Source organism: Zonotrichia albicollis, chromosome 3 (genome assembly GCF_047830755.1).
Source record: "Zonotrichia albicollis isolate bZonAlb1 chromosome 3, bZonAlb1.hap1, whole genome shotgun sequence".
In the NCBI taxonomy this organism is placed as follows: domain Eukaryota; kingdom Metazoa; phylum Chordata; class Aves; order Passeriformes; family Passerellidae; genus Zonotrichia; species Zonotrichia albicollis.
Genome location: NC_133821.1, coordinates 64622900 through 64642757, shown reverse-complemented (window position 1 = coordinate 64642757; position 19858 = coordinate 64622900). Strand labels below are relative to the sequence as shown.

Sequence of the window (19858 nt, the reverse complement as noted above, 5' to 3'; positions counted from 1 at the left end):
GGGGATTTGTGCTGTCCTGAGGATGCTCACAGTGAGATGATCATACCCTTTGAGTAGTACATGAGCCTGAAACACAAGCCTGGCACTGGCTCTGGGTTGGCAGATGTGGACTGTTACATTTTAATGGCTCTTTACTATTCTGGCAGACTGAAAAATTGCGGAGAGCTCTTGGTATTTCTCAGTGTTAGTGAGGATTCAGACAGCAGTAATAGAGCTCATATGAATTTGTGGCTATGAATTTTAATTCAGGAGTAGTTGCATTAAAAATCTTTTGGGAGAATGAATACAGCTGTGCTGGCAACTTGGTATTTGCCATGCTGTTTGCTCTTTTAAGGTCTGTAGCTTTTCTGAATAGGATAATTGCACTCATAGCTCCTGCATGTTTGCTTCTATTTCCCTCCAGCCCTAGTATTCTGCATGTTTTGAGCAAGGTTGTTAGTATGTATTTGGGACATCGAGGTTATTCATGTTGTATTGCAGTTTAGGACAAAACTGTAATGTTTAGCATTTTAATTAACATAAATTTGAAATAGAAGTTTCTTTCTGGATTAGAGTATGGTTTAGGATAATGTCTTGTTTTTATAAGATGTGTAGTCTTCACTTCTTGTTTTGACTTCATGGACAGAATAAAAATGTATCTGACAAACTGTCAAATATGAGAAAAGAATGGAAATGGTCTAGGAAAAAGGGGTTTTGTATACCTATGAAGAAAGACGAGCTTGTGCTCCTGGTCTGTCCTTTATTTGTAAATAGAAATTGCTTACTCTGCTGCAGTGTTGGGTGTACACTTTGCTCTGTCATTTATTCACTGTGAGCTTTAGTGTAATTTTTAGAACTAGGAGTAAGATGCACTCAGGTTGCTCCTTTCTGAACACTTGCAGACAGAAAACGCTATAAATCTCCATTATGATGCACCTTTTAATAGAAAAACTATTCAGAAATTGGGCACAAGCCTGAAAACTCCTGAGCTTTGTTATCATGTAAGGGACACAGGAAGGAGGAGCAACACATTGGGCATTTATCCTTTCATTTAGTGTAGCTATTTGAAGTGACATCAGCAGCATCCTTCTTAGTTCCATGTAGCTCATGTTTTTGGCTGTAGTATGTTCTGCCAACATGAAAGGCAACTTTGCCATGGAGAAGAGATGTAATCAGAAGACAGGTTAGAAGAAGCTGTATAATGTTACCAAACTTTGGATCTTCCTCCTGGTTATGGTCTGTTTGTGTTGCTGTGTATGAAGGCACTGATTAACCCAGGGTAGCAGCTCCTCTTTAAATTCTGTTGCGAATATCCTCAGATAAATTTGGACCATGGTGGGGGGCCGTAAAATCTGCAGCTCCCCTCTGGTGCTGTAGCATGAAGAAGGTGTGCATTCAGATTTGACAAAAGGGCCTGGGCAGCTCCTCAGGCAGGAGGGAGTCTGAGGGTCTGGCCAAAGCAGCAAAACTAGTTAAAGACAGAAAACACCAGGGCAAAAGGTGAAGCTCATGATATCAATGCTTGAAGGACTCAGTGAAACGGGTTGCACATTGCTGATGTACATTTAGAGATGGTGCACTGCAGTGATGTAGGCTGTAATGTGATGTCATTTTGTATGGCCAATTGCAATCTTTGTTGTATTTTAGCTTCTGTGCAATTGTTTTAGGTATTCAAAAGATTTCCATTTCTATTTAGCTTCATGCCCCGCTGGTTTCCTGTTTATGTAAAAGTGCCAAAGAGCAAGAGTTGGTGTGGTATTTGCATGTTTGAGAGTGACTGTGGGAGTGGTTTTTATGTCAGCATTTGAAACTGGAAGGTGGACAGCAGAACATGTTTGACAGTGGAAAGATGGAGAATAAATCTTGTGTTGCAATTCCAGAGAATATATTTTGGGAACAATGAAGTAACTGAGCTTTTCCCTGATTTTCATGGCTGGTTTGCCTTAGGGAGAGAGTTCACATCATTCCGCTTGCAAAGCTGTCTGCTGGTGTCTGTGTAAATATAGCAAAAAAAGTAATCCTTCAGTGGGGATCGTGTCATATACAGGTGCTAGCAAGTTGCGTAATTGAAATGTTAGAAGAAGAAAAGAATTTGAAATTTATAGTCACAGTGGATGTAACAAAGACCTTTTCTTTGCTTCACCTTCTTGTGACAATTTTTAGGAGTTTTGGCAGTCTGACAAAAATAGATAGATGTTAAACTGAAGAATAAATTATACTTTCAAAGAAGGATAGCAGTAACACCCTGTGTTTGTTAATCTACTCTGCCTGAAGAGATGAGGCAGGGGAGATTAACAAACACAGGGTGTTCTCTAAAATCCTATTTTGGTTCACATTAAAATTAGGAGTTGTGGTAATTACTGGACAAAATTGCATATTAGTTGGGAAAAGGCTTGAAAATCTCAATGAAACAGTAGTAAAGGAAATTTGCATATGTCAAAAAATTAAAACTGAGTGGGAATTTTGAATAAAATATTTTTAAGAAACTGTAAAATCTGGGCATTTCTTCGTTCATTTTACATTCAGATCTGGTTTATGCATTAGCAGTCAAGATATTTGGTTACTGTACGTCATGTAACTGGAAAGTAACTGAAGTTCTTAAGTGACATTTGTGTGAAGAACATAATTATTTTAAATGTGGAAATTTTTTTGTTGTTGCACTTGCTACAGAATCTTCTGTGATAACCTGAGCTTTAAACCATTCACAGGGATGATTTTCAACCTTAATTTTTTATTTTTGAAGTAACATTATTGTGATAACTTCATTGTACTTTTCTGTGATCTGTATTTTTGTTGTCACTGACTTAAGAGAAAATATGCTGGAATATGTTTTTTCCTATTTAAATGGGTGATTTAATCACCTTTATTTAATACAGAATTAATAATTATTAATCACCTAATTTGATACAGCATTGATGTATGGTAAAAATAACTTTGGATGAATTATAGAAATGTTCAGAAAGACAATATGAAATTAATAATTTCAGTCAATGGCCTTTCCCAAGAGGAAAGTGCCCCTTGGTGATGTGTTTATGGAAGTACAGAGAAAAGTATGATATGATAAAGCCACTGATTTTCAATTTGACCATGCTTATCTAGGTTTGATAAGTATTTAACATAGAAGTCTAGAAAGAGCATTTGAATGTCTTCCAAAAAAAGGAAATACTCAGACGAAAGTGTTGCATTACTCAAACACTGCAGTCTTCTCTGCACACATCCCTACAGGTGACTGCTATGACATTGCTAAACTCTGGTGATTCAGAAGCAATCTTGCATTGTAATCTATTTCTTAAACTTTTCACACCTGGTCTTTTGTGACTTGCACCCAAGTCTCAGTTCTAAGGCAAAACAGTAAAAGGCTATTCCTAGTTGTTTCAATTATATTGCTAATCCAAATATTTGTAGTGGTGATGCTGTCTATGTAGATGAAGCACAGTGTACTTTATTTTTTCTATGAAATAAATGATTTGCCTCAAGCTGGTTTTTGCAAGTTGATATATTTAAACTGACCCATTTTTAGATATGGAGATCTGGCACTGCTTTGGAATCATGAGTGCAAATTAGTTGTTGGGGTGTTTTCTTAGTCTGAAGTAGGCTGCAGTATGCCAGTCTGCCTCTCCAATGAGTGCCCAGTGTGGGACCAGAGATTCTCATGAGACTGTGAGGGGGCAGCAGGAGAAAGCAAGGGATGCCATTTCAGGTAAAACTCCTCCATCACTTGTGGAGACCCAGGGCAGTGAAGTTACTACAAACAAGCCTCTTGAGTCTTTTTATGATCAAGTTGCTGCATTGCTCAGCTCTGCTTCTTTTGGGAAGAGGAGGTTGATCTCTCTTGGTTTTGTCCTCCTCCTCCTCGCTTTATGTTCCCAGTTGCTCTATTTATAATAATGTGATATATACTTTTGATATGTAGGGTGGGTAGCATTATCAGTTCTCCATTTTTATAAGTAAAGGATCCCTAGGAAGTGCTGTGTCTGCTTTTCAATGAATATTCAAAGGCTTTTATTATAGTGGCTTTCACTGAGCAGTTAAGATGTAAATATTTTTTCCTGTATTTTAGATGAAAGTTCATTTGTGTGTTCTATACAAAAGACTTGTAATACAGAGAACTGCAGAGGAAAGAAGAGTAAAAAAAAATAATAATCCAAGATAAATGAGCAGCTGTGTGGTGTTTAGGCATCTGCCAGGTTAAATCATGGCAATAAGACACTGGATGCACTATTCCGAAGATTATGATTATGGATGGGATTTCCACAAAGCAGCTGAGTGGATCTAGAAATCACAGTTGAACTTCATCCTGCCCTCTGATTGTTCCTACCTGTTCTCTGGCACTCATTAATTGCACAGTGAATTAAATTGTTTAGGAAATTGATCAAACAGAAGATGAATGTTTTTGGGAGTTCTTGAGTTTGGTGGTCTTGGTTTTTTTGAATTTGGTGGTTTTGGTTCTTTTCAGAAAAGGGAACAGGTGAAAAACAATTGTTCTGTTTTAGCTCAGCATTAGGCAGCTCATTTGTGCCATACAGGGTAAGTGACAGTGGAACATGGCCAGAGGTGGCGATGGCATTGACAGGCCTTTGCCCTTTAGCAAGAGCTAGGCTTTACATCCAGCCTTTAAACCTTATAGACTGGGGAGGGTGAAAACAAGCTATGGCTCACTGAAAGCTCAGAGTCAATAACTGGCAGCAGCTTATTTGTGTGTGCTGCAGTTTCCAGAGGATGCCGTGAAAAGTCATCTCGAAGCTCGCACTCCTTTAGGGACTTAGTTGTGGTGTGAGGCATTTCCGCTTGTTTTGTCCCAGTTTTCATTTCAGTTCATTAGTACTTGGGATTAACCTGATGCTTTAGTTATAAAATCACATAACAGGAAATAATAAGAAGTAGTAAGGAAGCAATATGAAGCACAACAGGAAAGAAGGTGTTCTATACGGGCTGTTTAAAAGAAGTTACAAGTTTCTGTATTTAGTGGAATTCATTGATTGGTGCCGTCTTACACTGTGAAAACCAAACCTTACACTGTATGCAAAACTGGAAAATTTAAGTGCAAATGCATTTTTAGTTTTTCAAATAAGTAATTAGTCAGGGAATGGAAATAGCAATAAAGCAAGACTTCAATTTGCTTGCATGTTTGGAAGCTATGCCTTTTCTAGTTTGTCTTTTGAGGATATGTTATACTTGCATTGACTTTTCATAAGTCAGGCATTCGATGTATCTACCAGTTTGGTAGATATTCCCCATTTTCTTACTACCTTGCTTGGAAATTTCTGGCCAACAGGTGATGGAATCATAGTTTTTTAAATAGTGTTTTCTAAAACAAAGATGTTCCTTATCTCCAGAACAAAGTAAAATATAATTGCCCTTGTAGGAGCTTCAGTAATCACATCTGTTTTGCAGACAGGTTCATTTTGCATGATGCATTTTATTTATTCCAGCTTTGAAGTTTGACGGCGGATCGTTAGAGTTAATTCACATAGCAGTAAAAACTGGGAGGTCATGCAAGGCTGTTACTTTGATTGTTGTGTATCTGCTGCATTAAACCCTTGAGATCTTTACTTGTGGGAGAGAGTTTGTGGTTATCTTCTACAATGTCCTAATCAACTGTGCTTGCTTTGCTTCATCTGAACTCCTACATGCAAATTAAACCAGTGTAAGTCTTATTTCAATGGTAATGCATTACAATTGAATGGAGTCAGTGCTGTAAGGAGTTCCATTGAATGCTTGCAGGTTTGAGCCAGAGGAGAAAGGTCTCTGAAGTCTCTCATTCTTAGTAATTGCTCATGGGTTTGAGCAGCTTTAAAGGCCAAACTGCATCCAGTTTTTGCATGAAACTTTGAAGACCAGTTGTTGAGCTTTTGCTGTTCAGGGCAATGTTAAGCTAATTTTATTTTGTAATGGGTTGGAGAGAACCTATAAAGCACTTACCTTGTTAGGTTTAAGGATCATGCTGGTTCAGTAATCTGTGGGATTTCATCATATTAATCCTCTTTGTGTTAAGTAGTCATTTCTGTGTGCTGGTAGAGGCTAGGATACTTTGCTACACGCCAGAGTCACTACTAGTTTATATGGGTTTCCACTTAAAAATTATTTTCAATTAGAAATAATTTTAAATTGAGTTAGCCCCAAGAAATATAGCAAGTATTGAAAAAATAAGATGCATCTAATACTGTAAAATAGAGAATAAACTTACAGTAGTTCTCATCTGAATCCATTCAATAAATATGTCTTTCTGATTAAGACATATCTGAGATTATTAAGATGATGAGGAGGTAGTATTCTGGCTATTGCTGCTATTGCTCCTGTTCCTGTTGTCATTCTGCCTTGTTTGACAACTGTTCTGTTCTCCATAGTCTTCACATGCTTGCAACACTCCAGATTTCCTGAATTTAAAATGAAGCAAATTGTCAGAAGAGTGATTTTTGTCTTGTATTTTATCAATTAAGTTTTTGAAACTGCTCTACCATTGTAAAATGAGGGAGTGTACGATTTAGAAAGAATTCTCAAAACAAATAATGAAGTAAATTAATTTTTTAAAAGTAAATTTCAAATCCTATTGAAATTAGTCTGTGTGTTGCTTAATATCCCTAAAACAATTCAATAGGGGTTTTAAAAGCTGTACAAAAGAATGAAGTGATGTAGGAAACTAATGCAAAACTTCCTTAGCTAATCTTGTTAGGAATTTACATTACTTGGACTAATCTATACTCAAACTATACCACATTTTTTGTGTGCCAGCAGCATGCTTCTGAAAAAAACAAGTTAAAAGAAGGAAGCCTCCAAACCCCACAACAGTGAAAGTATTTCACTCTGATCATTCTCTTTGTCCTGTTTATCTTTATAAATTCTTTATCAGGCAGCAGTTTCCAAGGTTTTGCTGTGCCCTCACGTTTTGCCCATCTTTACGTCTTCCTCTGCCCGTGTTGCTCTTCGTGTGTGTCCTTGGCTGTACTGGCAACTTATCATTAGAAAAATAAGTTATAAACTATTTTTGTTCTAGCCCAGAGTCTTGCTTTGCCTTTAATCTGTCTATATATGGATATTCTCTTGCCATCTCTAAATTGGAAGAGGTCAGGGTTAGAACATGATTTCACAGGAAGCTGTGGTCTGAATGAAAACCTTACTGACAGCTGCTGAAACTGAGGTCTTCTCCCTCTCACTGTCCAAATTTCCCTCTCCCTGTAGTTTTGTGTGTGCTTCTTTTTCCCTTGCTTTGTGCTAATATTCTTTTCAAGTGCATGTTTGATTTGTTAGAGAGACAGAAAGAGAAGTCAGCAAAATGGTGTCATTTTCACACATTTTAGTAAACTAACTTTGCTCACAAAAGAGCCTGACAAAGATTTGTGTTGGCATAAGGGCAGAAGTTTGGGACAGTGGCTTGGAGCAATGATGCAGTGGAGCTGAAAGGAAGGGTAAGCTGAGAAGAGCCATAAATGAGAGTGGAAGGAGAAACAACAAACGCCTTGGGCTAGTTTAAAGAAAGCAGCCCAGTCTCGTTCAGATGTTAACTTGTAACATGTGGAGCTGAAGCCAGGGTGCCCAGTGCCAGCCTTCTCTCTTCTGTTGGACATCACCTGCATGCCAGTAGCCACCGATGTGTTAAACAGGCAGTATGAGCAGAAACAGAAACAAAGTTGGTGATGTAGGAAAAGCAACAATAATTTTCTTTCTTTATGTTACATATCTCAACTATATTTATATTTTTCCTAGAGTACATATATTTTATATCTGCTACAATGAGTTTTATATTGATGAACAGCTTGACATAGAGTATCCTCTTAGCAGTCTTGCAAGCCAAACTTGTAGGGCTTTTTTTAAAAATTAGTGTAATTAAGTGCATTAGCTGTTTCATCTTTGCATTAAATTTGTATTTTTATTGTTTTCCACATGCCAGCTGAACAAATATTAATTTAAATCTTCAATGTATAAAACTCTGGTTTTTTGGGTTTTTTTTAAATACAGGCTCTACCCCTCTCCAGATACCCGTACTGGATAGATTTGTCATTTACTGAGTCTCCCCATCAGTGAATTACTGGCAGTGAACCTTTCAGGAAAGTCATCATCTTTCCAGGAAAGGCCTTCAGGAGACTTCTTTTCTTTCCTCCCCTTTTCTAATGACAATGCTTGAAAGTTGTAGGACTCTGACTGTGCTCCTCAGCACAGCTCCTAGAAGTGTTTTTCTGCTGATCTCAGTAGCCACAGGGAGTATGGTCACGCAGTGACGAGGGCTGCTGGGTGGTAAGAGTTTCTTTTGTATTTCCCCTGCATCCTTTGTTCACAGAGGTGATGCTTGATAATTATCTCTTCTGTGCCGGGGTGTTTTTATTTTTATCGAGCTGTGACAGACTAGTCTTCCACCAGATTTTATTTCCCTCCTACACTCATGCAGACTTTCACATGATGCTTCAAAAAAGCAGCTGAGAAGCCAAGCAAAAAGCAAGGCTAAAAGTATCAAAGTTCTCAATTAATTCAAAACTTTGAGTTATGTTACAGTTTGCTGTATGTGGATCCAAACATTCTTGTCTGAAAAAGCTATTTTCAGAGTAACAGTTTCTAATGGGGTCGGTGGTCTAGTAATAATTTCTAAAAATGTGTTTTCTGGGATAGGCCTAGTCAGTACTTGCTGTCCTTGCAGATGCTGATTTAAAACAACTGTTTTACACTAAGATGTAAACTGAGGATGTCAGTTCATATCTAGTCATCACCAAGTGCCACTTGGAAAAGGTTTGTCACTGCTTGCTCTGCGGTAGGACAGACATCTGTCCTGGAGCTCTCTGCTGTTTATCAGAGTTACTGGCAGTGGGCAGGTCTCTGCACAGGGATTCCCTCTGCAGGGGGAATTCTGAAATTTGCTGTCAGGAAATACTCACTAGTGTTTGCTTTAAGAAATCACTGAAAATACCCTCCAAAAAAGATGCTTCTTGTAATATCCAAGGGAAGCTGCTGCCTGAAGGAATACATCCTCAATTAAATTAATTAAGGAATCTGAGCAAACATGAGGGATAATCTTTTTCTGTGTTCAGTATTTAACAATTCTAAAAGTAGTAACACTAGAAGTGTTTAAAATAATATTGACTTAATGTAGCAGTACAAATACATTTGTTATATAAGCATGCAAATATAAAATATATAAATATGCAAGTATATTTCTACAGATTTTTTCACACTTTTGAGCTAAGATCCATGTTTTTAATTTGAAGGCACATTTAATAGATTTTTTAATAACTCAGGAGAAGTAAGATTTTTCCCCTTTTTTTAAACAAATGTGAAGAAAAAGAGGTCTAATGGTATCTGCTCATTTTTGTTTGTTTTGGGTTTTTTTAGATTTATCTCACAAGTATTTAAAAAACTAATTGGATGTTTTTATAGGAGAGATGTCATAGAGCTCTCTGCAAGTTCATGTAATATTATATGGTCTATACATACATCAGACTGTATTAAATGGTCATGCCCAGACTTAATGTCTGACTTTCTGTAAGGAGCTGCTGTAAGAAACTGGTTTCTCAGCTTGAAATAATTTTTAATTGGTGGAACGTGACTTGGTTATTAGATGCCATCTTCAGTCTTTTCTGCATTATTGCTGAATTAATTTCAAGTCAAAGGTGGTAAAATATATGTTGTTAAACCTTAAAAGCAATTTTAGACAAAGCAGATTACCTCGTGCTTGTTGTGAAGATTGTACAGGGCTTTGAGAGTGGAGATTTTTTCACTGCAGGTGGACTTGGTTCAGCAAGGCAGAGACAGATTTTTCCATGTTTTTTTGCTGTACTGCAAACATTGCTTTTCAGCAATGTTGGGCTTTCTTAGTATTTCAGCACATCAGTTTTTTCTTTCTACTAATTTCACGTGAAATTACTGTTAAAAGGAAACATTGGAATCATGGCTCTTAGTTTCCATCCTGTGAGCATCAGTGAGAATTTGTGTATGTAATGCCATTGCTGGTTTTGTGTAATAGTACTGTGCCTACTGTGCTGCCCTGAGATTATCTCAAGTTACCTTTCACACACATAGAGCTCTTGTTTGGTCAACAGACTTCAGCACAGTTGCAATTTCTTGAGTACACGTAATGAATAATGCAATAGAAGAGTGAGAGGAATGTGCTATATTTAGTGTTCATTAATGTACACGTTCCCTCTAATCCTTTTAAAAATATGTTCTTGCAGCCTATTTGTACTCTTCTCGGAGCACATTACAGTGGTTTTGATTTCAGTAGTCCTTTGTGGCCAGAAATAAATTGAGCAGTAGGGCATTCACGCAGTGTGAAAGCTTCTCTTTGGCTGTTGGTTCTGACTGGCTTTTCCTGACATGAGAGGAGCAAGGCTTGTAGCCACCAAGGCTTACATCTTGCTGCTGCTTCCTTTAGCTAGCACTGATTTAATAACTCTGGGCCTTTGAAGATTTTCCTAAAAGCATACATATGAAGGATATTTCCTAGCATTTCAGTGGTCCATTTGTTATGTGAAACTCCAGTATCTCTTGGGCCTTGTCTTTTTTTAATAACCAGGTATATTTTTATTCTTTTGTAACTTGTTGCACCTGTAGTATTGCATTAATGTAGGGAGAGATGATTTCCACTTGTTATGGTGTACACCATGTCATGCATATGGACTCACTGCATCCATGAAACCCTCTAGGTTTGGTAAAGCAGCCAAGTATTTTTAATAGGGTTATGCAGGGAGATAAATGCTTTGTACATGGCAGCTGGTATGAAAAGTGTTTCCACTCTCTCCCCATCCTGTTGCAGAAGTGATGGACAGTGGAGCTGACATTGTCATCACTTGCTTAGAGTTAACATTCCACTGAGGTTAACTGACTTGCAGTGCAAAAGCTTGCACGTCTGAATCATCATTTCAGGCACTCAGCAGAAATAGGGAATCTATTGTTAATTAAACTTGATGAAGAAGCTTTAGATGAAGCCCTAAGGCCTAGAACTTGTTGATTTTTGATTTCTGTTTTTAGGCTCACTTTATGACTTCTTATGCAGACATCAAAAGTACATGAAGCCATCTTGGTATTCTACCCACACCTACTTAATATGAGGAGAGTCTTCAGGCCTGTGTGTTGTCTAAGATGGTGTTGCAGTGCTTCTGTAATGTCCAAGTGTTCATATCCCTTCTTTTTGCAGAGCTGTAAAGGGATACTTGTATTTGTGTATTGGTTGGTGTGGTGGTTTGACCAGGAAGAAGTGGGAATTCTGAGATGCTGTGGTCAAACCAATGGATGTTCGGAGTTTGATACTGACACCTGGTGTAGCCAGTGGGGTTTGGACACATCTCCGAGAATACACAGGAGTTAAAAAGGGGGGCTCTGGCCCTGGGAGGCTCTTGGGACGTGGAGGAGAAGTCGGATCTCCCTCCCCTGTCCAGCCGCTGCTGCTGGGCGGGGGAGGGGCAGCCACGTGGTAAGCCCTGGGCCTGGACAGAGATGGGAGGTGGGGAGGCCCTCGAGGATGGAAGGGTGGAAGATCCCAGGGAGTCAGCTCTCGGGCAGCCATCCCCCCCCCCCCCCCAGGAGGGGGAGAGAGAGCCAGCGACACCGAATGTGATAGCAGCCGGCCCAGGAGGAGAAAGGGGGAGAAGAGTGCCCGGCCGGAGCGGCAGCGTGTGTGGGAGTGCCGCAGCTCCGAGACAGACAGAGACTGAAAGTTTTAACCCCTTTCTTTCATGATTGCGGCCTTGCAAAAATGCTAATCCTCCTCGAAGCTGAATAAGAAGAGAGATAAGAGATGAGATGAGACAAAGACCTGGCCCGAAGAATGTAGAGATGATTGAATGAGGAGAGATGATTTGGAGTGGCCTTTTAGCTGGACTTTTCTTGTGGCCATAGACTCAGTTTGTTCCTGTGACACAGAGACTGCACTTAGGGGGAAGCAGTGGCTCAGAACCAGGAGGGTTCATCGTGAGGACCCCCCGGCCCCAGGGGGTTGGAAAAATATGGGGGGGACAGATGTCCCAAAGCAGAGACTGTGCCTTTTTGGAGTGAGACAAGGCATCCTTGAAAGACAACCCTAAAAGCAGCTCTGGCCATGCACAGTGGTGAGAGCACTGGGCATGGAAGGAAGATGTCACAAGCGGCAAAAGGACTTTTTTCCAGGCGGTGCCGAAGTGACAGGGAAGCACACGAGGTTTCAGTGTGTTTCCAGGGGAAGCCTATGGAACAAGAAGGACTCCTTTCCTCTCCATGAACTGAAGTTTGAGTATACTAAAGTGTGGTGCCAGGCTGGGCAGTTGGTGATTTGAGAAAATGTATCGGATTGAGAAAGTCAGGTAGTGGGGAGGAAGAAAGTAGTTTTTTTGTAAGGTTTTCAATTTTTTTTCTTTTCCTTATAGTTTTTCCCTATTTTCCTGTAGTTTAGGTAATAAAGTGTTCTTTATGTTTAAGCTAAAGCCTGTTTTGCTTATTCCTGGTCACATCTCACAGCAGACACCAGGGTGAGGGCATTTTCATAGGGGGCACTGGCTCTGTGCCAGGCTCAAATCATGACAGTTGGATTCCAGCCTTTCTGTCCATTTTGATTTACTCATATGTGAAGCACAGAGGAAAATTTGCTTGAACTGTAATCCAGTCTTAAACCCTGCGTGTATATTGTAACTCTGGTAAACATAGAGCCATTTTTGCCCTGGTCATGGGCTGTTGATGTTGCCATAGACATGCCCCTGGATTGTTTGCTCCCAGGTGTGTTGAACTGTCGTTTGCATTCTTCTTACTTTGTAAATAAGTAAACAAATTTACTAACTTACCAGAAATGGATCAAGAAGGAAAACCAGTAGACATGTTAAAATACTGATATACACCAAGAATGTTAAAGGAATGTGTTGCATGTTCCTGAGCACCATCTTTCTGGTGGATGATAAATCCATTTTATAGACTTAATTATGTATTTCAGTGTGGCTTATTTCTTCATGTTATGGGCTTCTTCAGGTTATTTCCCCTTTCCTCTCTCTGCCCAATTTACTTTTATGTAACTGGGCAGCAGGTGAAGAAATATATAAGCTTATTATGCTGCAATAAAAATATTTTATCTTCTTATGTAAATGAGTATTGCATATAGTGAGGTCATTATTATGCTTACTTGTGCCTTTATTATATTGAATATGCTATGAAAAATGGCAGAACACGTAAACAGAAATTTCAGCTTCAATAAACATTCCATGGCAAGGAATGCATCAAGAGAAGAAAGTGAATTCTTCATATGCATTTATAGAGGTAGAGTTTTTGAGAGCAAGTTGCATTATGTGTCACTGATTGTTGACTCTTTTTCCTTTTGCAGTTGCCCGTATTTGTCAGAGAAGATTACCCCTGCAATTCCTGCAATTGGTGGGATCCTTTTCTTTTTCGTGATGGGGACCCTGCTGCGCACTAGTTTCAGTGACCCTGGTGTCCTCCCCCGCGCAACACCAGATGAGGCAGCAGATCTAGAGAGACAAATAGGTAACACCGAAGGTCTGTTGTCTCTTCCTTTCCTCCCGAGGGTGCATGTGCTGTGTGAAGGCAGTGTGCTGCTCTGCTCCTGGCAGGAGTTACTCCTCCCTTGCCACAGTGGTTGTTCTGCAGCTGTAATGTCTGCTGACATTGCGGTGATTCCTGTGGAAAGATGATTGATCAGTCCTTCACCAAGAAAGTAAACAAAACCCTGGCCTTTTACAGTGATAGTTATTACTGCAAATGCTTCTCAGCAAATCTGGTAGAAATCTCTCTGTATTTTTTAAGTGTTTTTGACAAGAAAGCTGATATTGCAAAAGATCTACAATTGTGCATTTTTAAAACAATGTATTTTCAGAATTTTAACTGAATTTAATTATGTTATTTATAATGCAAAAGAGTCAGAAAAGTCTCTGTGTTAATATACAGTAAAAATGCTACTTTTTTTTTTAGTAAAGCAAGCATAATTAAAGTACAGAGCTGGATTTAACCATTCTCGCTTAGCAAGAGCATTGTTAACTAAATTCTGTAAGTGGGACTTCTACAGGTACAAATATGCTGAGTAGCTGAAGAGATAAGAGAACACAGGACGAGTTTGCGCAACTGCTTCATAAATAGTGGGTTTGTGAGCTTAGTAAGCTACTCAACCTTAGTAAATGCTACTATATCTGCTTTGATATGATAGTCAGTGGAAGTTCCATTTTTTTGAAGCAGTTTCAGGGAAATGCTCACTCATGTAATTGAAAAGACAGGTAACAGGTCTGAGCAAGCACAAGAGAAATACTTGCAGCTTCCTTGATGTTTAATACCATAAGTGCAGTTCTAGGCATTTTATGATAGAAGTATTAAAATGTTTGCTATTTATCTGAATTGCAGAAGTGCATAAAAATATGGAAAAATATAATGAATCATTCATTTAGCACCTTTTTGTAACCAGTGTGATGATTTACTTTTATTGATCTTCTTCAAGGAATTCTTTGCTTAGAATAAGGTACCACCTTTAGTGCAAAACACAGGTACAGGTTCCTGTTCTAGGAATTCTTATTTATCCTGTGTTCACAGAAGCATTGATCTATGTCAGGAAATAAATTATTTCAAATAAGCAGCTCACAAGAATAATTTTATGTTGGCCTGTGTCAGAGTTTTGATGAAATACAAAACTAAAAATACAAATTGAATATACTAGAGGGGACAGTCAAAATGTTCCTGTGTGCAGCAATTTCAGAACTTGTGTTTAAAAATTATAATTATTTTTAAATGGTATTGCATACTTGTTCACAGGTTGAGGCTGCTGAGCTGATCAAAGCCATGGTCTTTTCTTCAGCAGTAGCAAAGGCAGTACTCTTCCAAGAAGGGCCAGTGGAATATTGAAGCGAGGAATTACAGTGGCAGCAAATGCAGAGTCCCCAAGCATGAGGGCTTATGGCAAGTGTAATAGAGGAACAAGCTAGGTAGCTATAAGAAATCATTCTGCCCTAAAATTATGATTCTGGATTCAACAATGGAAGTGGAAAGAAACATTTTTGTACTGTTACAGTATGGGGTTTTTTATGCGCCCATAAAAGGTGTATCCTAGTGGAGTGCTATCTGTGCAGCAGGAAAAGCTGACTGGCTCCTGCAGCTGAAGAGAAGACTGGATTTTCCAAAACTATCATGCAGGCTGGATTCCCTTGCTGTACCTTTCAGCTTGAGGCCCCTTCTAAAGATGGGGTGCAAGGTTAACATTAATTTATTTTAGACAAGGAAGTTCTTCAGATAACTCACTTAAAAATAATGCCTTTACCAAATACTTTCTTTGCTAAAATGTGTTAATGTAGCCTATCTTTAGCTTTTATTTTTTTAAAATCATTCTTAGATATTTGAGTCTTACCCTGTCCTACTGGTCTCTTTGAGAAGCAGCCTCTCAGAAATTATTACAGATGCACTGAGAAACAGTTGTAGCCCAAGACAAGGAATTGTGATTTAAGAATCTATTTTGAAGTTCTCTTGAATGTATAAAACTTTTTTTTTTTTTTTTTTTTTTTTTTTTTTACTTTAGAAAGCACAGAATAAGATGAGCTGATTAGGAAGAATGGTTCTCAAAAAAGACTTTCTAAAGAAGCTGTCAGTACTTTGTCCTTTCAGATGACTTTCTGGAAACAGGGTGGTCATATTAAGAGAAAAAAATGTTTCTACCTAGGCTATCAGCCTTCTTCAGGTGAAGAATAGGGGACTAGCAGAGATGTCATGCTGCTATTTCCACCCCCTGTGTGTAGGAATGGAAACCAGTTACTTCTTAAGAATTTGCTGTGTTCATAGATAAACAAAAACTGAAAAGAACTGAGAAAAAAAGAAAAAAGAAATTGTCCAAAAAACAAAAGGAACTTCTGTTATTCAAAAATACTATATTTAATGCAAATCATCAAGCTATCCTCATACAGAGGAAGATTGGGAAGCATAATAAGAGGCCATTTTGACTGTATTTGATTGTAGTCAAAAAGATTACTAGTGCCAGAAGTGGAGATAGTCTAAAGGTCAGTATAAAAGGATGGCACAAGCATATTGGGAAAGGCAAAAGGAAAATAAAGTCAGTTACAATCAGCAAGGAGCAGTAGAAGACAGCAGGACAGGTTCTGTTAGAGGTCACAGGAAGAAAGAAAAGCTGCAGGCATGCTGTGTAGTTGGGAAATGAGAAATAGCAGAGGACAGTCTGTGGGATTCAACACTGCTTTGATCTCAGAAGATAACTTGTACACTTCTTGACAGCTGATAGAAAGAGAAGAAAGAAAGTAGTTGTAGTTAAAAAGTCTGTTAATCCACTATCCTGTATCTTTATTGGTTTATCTAATGTTCTGCTTTAATAGAAATCTGTCAGTTCTGTCACTAGAAACTGTTCTCTGTTTGGAAAGACATGCTACATGATCAAATTACAAGAATTGTGGCTGTCAAAGGATTGGGGCTTGTGGCTATTTAAGTCTCAAAACAAGCAACAAAGTATTTCAAGAGAAAATGGAGTGTAACCAATCTGATATCCTTCACTGAAAGAGTAAATGTCTTGGTGGGAAAGCAGATCTGCTTAATTTTTCACTCTAATTAAGCTCTTGATGGTGTCCTGCATAGGATTCTTTCTATATAAGTTTAGGAAATAAGTTCTAGATGAAATTGCCACAAAGTCAGTAAGTACCTTTTCAAAAAGTCACTCTAGCAGCAAATTCTAAGTGCTCAAATAGGACCTTTCTGAGACTGATTGTGGGTTCCTGAGGAATATGCTTAATTCTGAAGTTGGTGCTGAGATGGAGAAATTTGCAATCACTGGGTTTGATTTTTTTTTAAATGTATTTCAAATAGTTTGAGCAGCATTAGGGAAAAACCACAAAATGCATGAATACAAGTGGAAATCAAATACTAATGGAAAGGGGTCTAAGTGGTGAATTGTGCAGGAAGAGGAGACTTGAGTATTATTTCCAAACAGATTGGGTTAGCACTGTGATGTTACAAAAAGGAGGAATCCTTTTTGGGACATGTTAGAAGAAGAGTGGTTGCATGAACCAGAAGAAGTGACATTCTGAGAAACCCAGTGGTGATGAGGGCTCAGTTCGCTGTCTGGTTTTCTACAACATATGTAGAAACTCAAGATAAAGGCAGCTAAGCAGAGAAGTCTGGAAAACAGGACCAGTAAGAATATTCATTACATATGTGCATTTGGCCTAAGAGAGAGGAGAAGCAGAAGTCTTAAAGTACTCTAGTTTGCTGGGGTTTTCATATAATGTAACAGAACAACAGCAACTAGATGTATGAGGCTTATATAACGTAAAAATCACGGAGGTAACTTTATTTACTATAATTTCACTGAAATGTAGCAGGATTTCTTTCTTTCTTTAAATGCAACATTAAATGTACTGATATTGTATTTCTACTTCAATTATAACTTCCATTAAAATTGAAAAGTAGTATTTCCAGGGGTACCCTAGCTGTAATTACATTATTGTCATGATGCATGTAAGCATGACTTCTGCAATCATACAAAATGTTATATTGAGAGGGGATTTTTCTTCTATGGAAACCCAAATACTAAGAGCAGCCTTATTTCATAGCCTCTTTGCAGTTACATGTCTTTCTTGGAGTTAAGTCAATGTTAAGTCACTTCAAGTGGAAAAATTGTGAACTTCTGAATATGAAGGCTTAGAAGGATAACCCAATCTAGGAGAATGGCTTTTGTAAGGAGGAAAGCGTGTGTCCAGTTGATATACACAAATTTAACAATTCTTCCACAATAACAATCTTGTTTGCATTGGATAGGTGATGCAGATAATTGAAGAGATGGTCATGGCAATTTATCCTCCCAGCCTTAAAATGCTTTGGATTTTTCTTCAGGCTGTCATAAGTTATGTGTATCTTCCTCATTTAATCTTTACAATTAGTTCAGGCCAATTCACAGGACAGCTTCTGCCTGCTTGTTTTGTGTTTTCCAAGCCCTGAACTCAATGTATGAGCTACTCTGGCACACTGTCTCTGCAGATTGGCTGTCTAATTTATGCTGATGCTCAAGACCACATTTGAGACTCCTTCAGAATTCCTTGCCTATCTTTCTTTTGTTTTGAAATGCACAATTGGATTTCATTATAACCTTATAAAATTAAATCCATGCCACAGCACAAGCATTTCATAGAACTGGCCATGGCCTGAACAAATACATACCATTTATGGTTAGCACGTTTTGCTTTCTTTACAAAAGTGAGATACCAGCTTCCTAGGCTTATAGCTGTACCTGAGACTGCACCCTTAAACAACATTCTTAAAATAAATATAGTGAAATTACTTTGTGTGTCAGGCAAGTCTTAGAAAGCTCTTCCTGTCTGTGCTTCTTTCCCTCAGCAAATCACTAAATATTACATTTCTTTCTGGGAACGAGCATACCATTCACATGAAGTTTTAGGCTTCAAGAAGATAATGAAATTCTACTTTTAAGAAAATAATATATTATTGCAGAAAAATCTAAGGCAGCAAGTCCTTTAAGTCAGGAGCAAAATGTGTTCTGTATCTCGTGATGGCTATCAGATGAAAAACTATGTGAAGAATGCAGTTAGCAGCTGCTGGTTTCAGTCTAAACCAGGTTCCCAGTTTTGTTTGTCCCTGAGATTACTGTCTTGAAACAAGAGCATTTAAGTTCTCTTCCCTCCAAGAAATAAATTACTCTTTTGTCTTTTAGCCCACTGTTGTTAAACAGGTACCTTAAATTTGAACATTTTAACACACAGGAAGACATTTCTTAGAGATTTGCATTGTTGGCTGGCTTTGTTTTATTTTGGTTAGAATATTTTCTATTGTTTTTCAGATGTTATGGGTTATACATAAAGATTCTCTTCATTACCTTTTCATTTAGTCCTCAGGAAACATTAGAATTGTTTCAATTTACTGACTTCTCAAATAATTTTGTTTGAAGATTGAAATTGTGTTCTTTTAAAGTTGTCAACAAACATTGCATACAGTTATGAAGCTTGTATAGAGACAATGTAGGGCTGCCTTCTAGAGGCTGTTTGTCTCAAGTTCTTAGGAACATTGGCCAAAAATTCCAACTCTTGATTGAGCAGGCGAGGGCTAGTTATATGTATACAAACTTGCAACTTCTGTCTTTTGTCAGCACCACTTACTTGTTTGTAGCATAATAAATTGAGAAATCCAAGTGGAGTTTGTTGTCCCTTTAGAAGATTGCTAGGTTGTGCTGTATCTCCATTAAATACTTGGAGTATCTTTCTTGGAGCAGTTCAGGTCTCTTGGTCCTGCAATGACATGAATTGCATGCATGGGGTTTTTGTAATTATGGTAATAAAAATGCTGGAGCCCCATCTAGTGCATGAACAGTTAACCCTGCTAGAGAAGTTCCAAAATGTGTCAGAACAGAGAGGATGGATGGCAATCCCATTAGTGGGTAAATTTTAGCCTTTTTTTGAAAGAACTTGCATTACTACATGAGTAATAGGTTGGATGAGTGAAATGTAGCAGTGATCAAACACAGTTTATTTGGAGAAGGTGATTCCATAAAGGTTAAGCTTTCTGTTCCTCAGAGAGACCTCATATATTGAAGATTTAACTGTGCTAGACTCCAAGTATGAGCAGTTGAATTGAAGGCAAACTGCAGTCTGAAAATTCACAGTGAGACCTGGACATGTTTAGCACATTTAGGTTAGATAAATTGTATTAAATGCAAGCACATTTGACCTTGCTCTGCAGCTTGTTTCCAGGAAAAAGCTGTTAGTAAACAGAAAGACTGGAACATTCAGGTTTGATTGTGCAATTTAGGATTTTGAGAAAAATTCTCAGTCCCTGGAAAATCAGCAAGACTGTTTACACTTATTTCATTTGCATGAGCTTTCACCCTTGGATTTCAAGATTAATTTGCCTTGGAGAGCTAGGAATTGCTGTCTGTGAACTTTCCTGCAAAAGTCTGGGAGGAAATCCTCTTAGAAGACTGGTGTAAATAAAA

General features: G+C 38.2%; 1 protein-coding gene across 6 annotated transcripts in view; it reads left to right on the top strand.

Moving 5' to 3' along the window:
- The window catches only part of ZDHHC14 (zDHHC palmitoyltransferase 14), a 95034-nt gene that overhangs the window by 41920 nt on the left and 33256 nt on the right, over positions 1 to 19858 (top strand). For 4 of the 6 annotated variants that reach the window (XM_074537683.1, XM_074537685.1, XM_074537684.1 and 1 more), the window contains one exon: positions 13244 to 13416. In XM_074537683.1, the coding sequence (XP_074393784.1) occupies positions 13244 to 13416 (173 nt within the window). The remainder of the gene's footprint in view (positions 1 to 13243; positions 13417 to 19858) is intronic. The other 2 variants (XM_026795416.2, XM_026795413.2) reach the window with 1 other exon arrangement.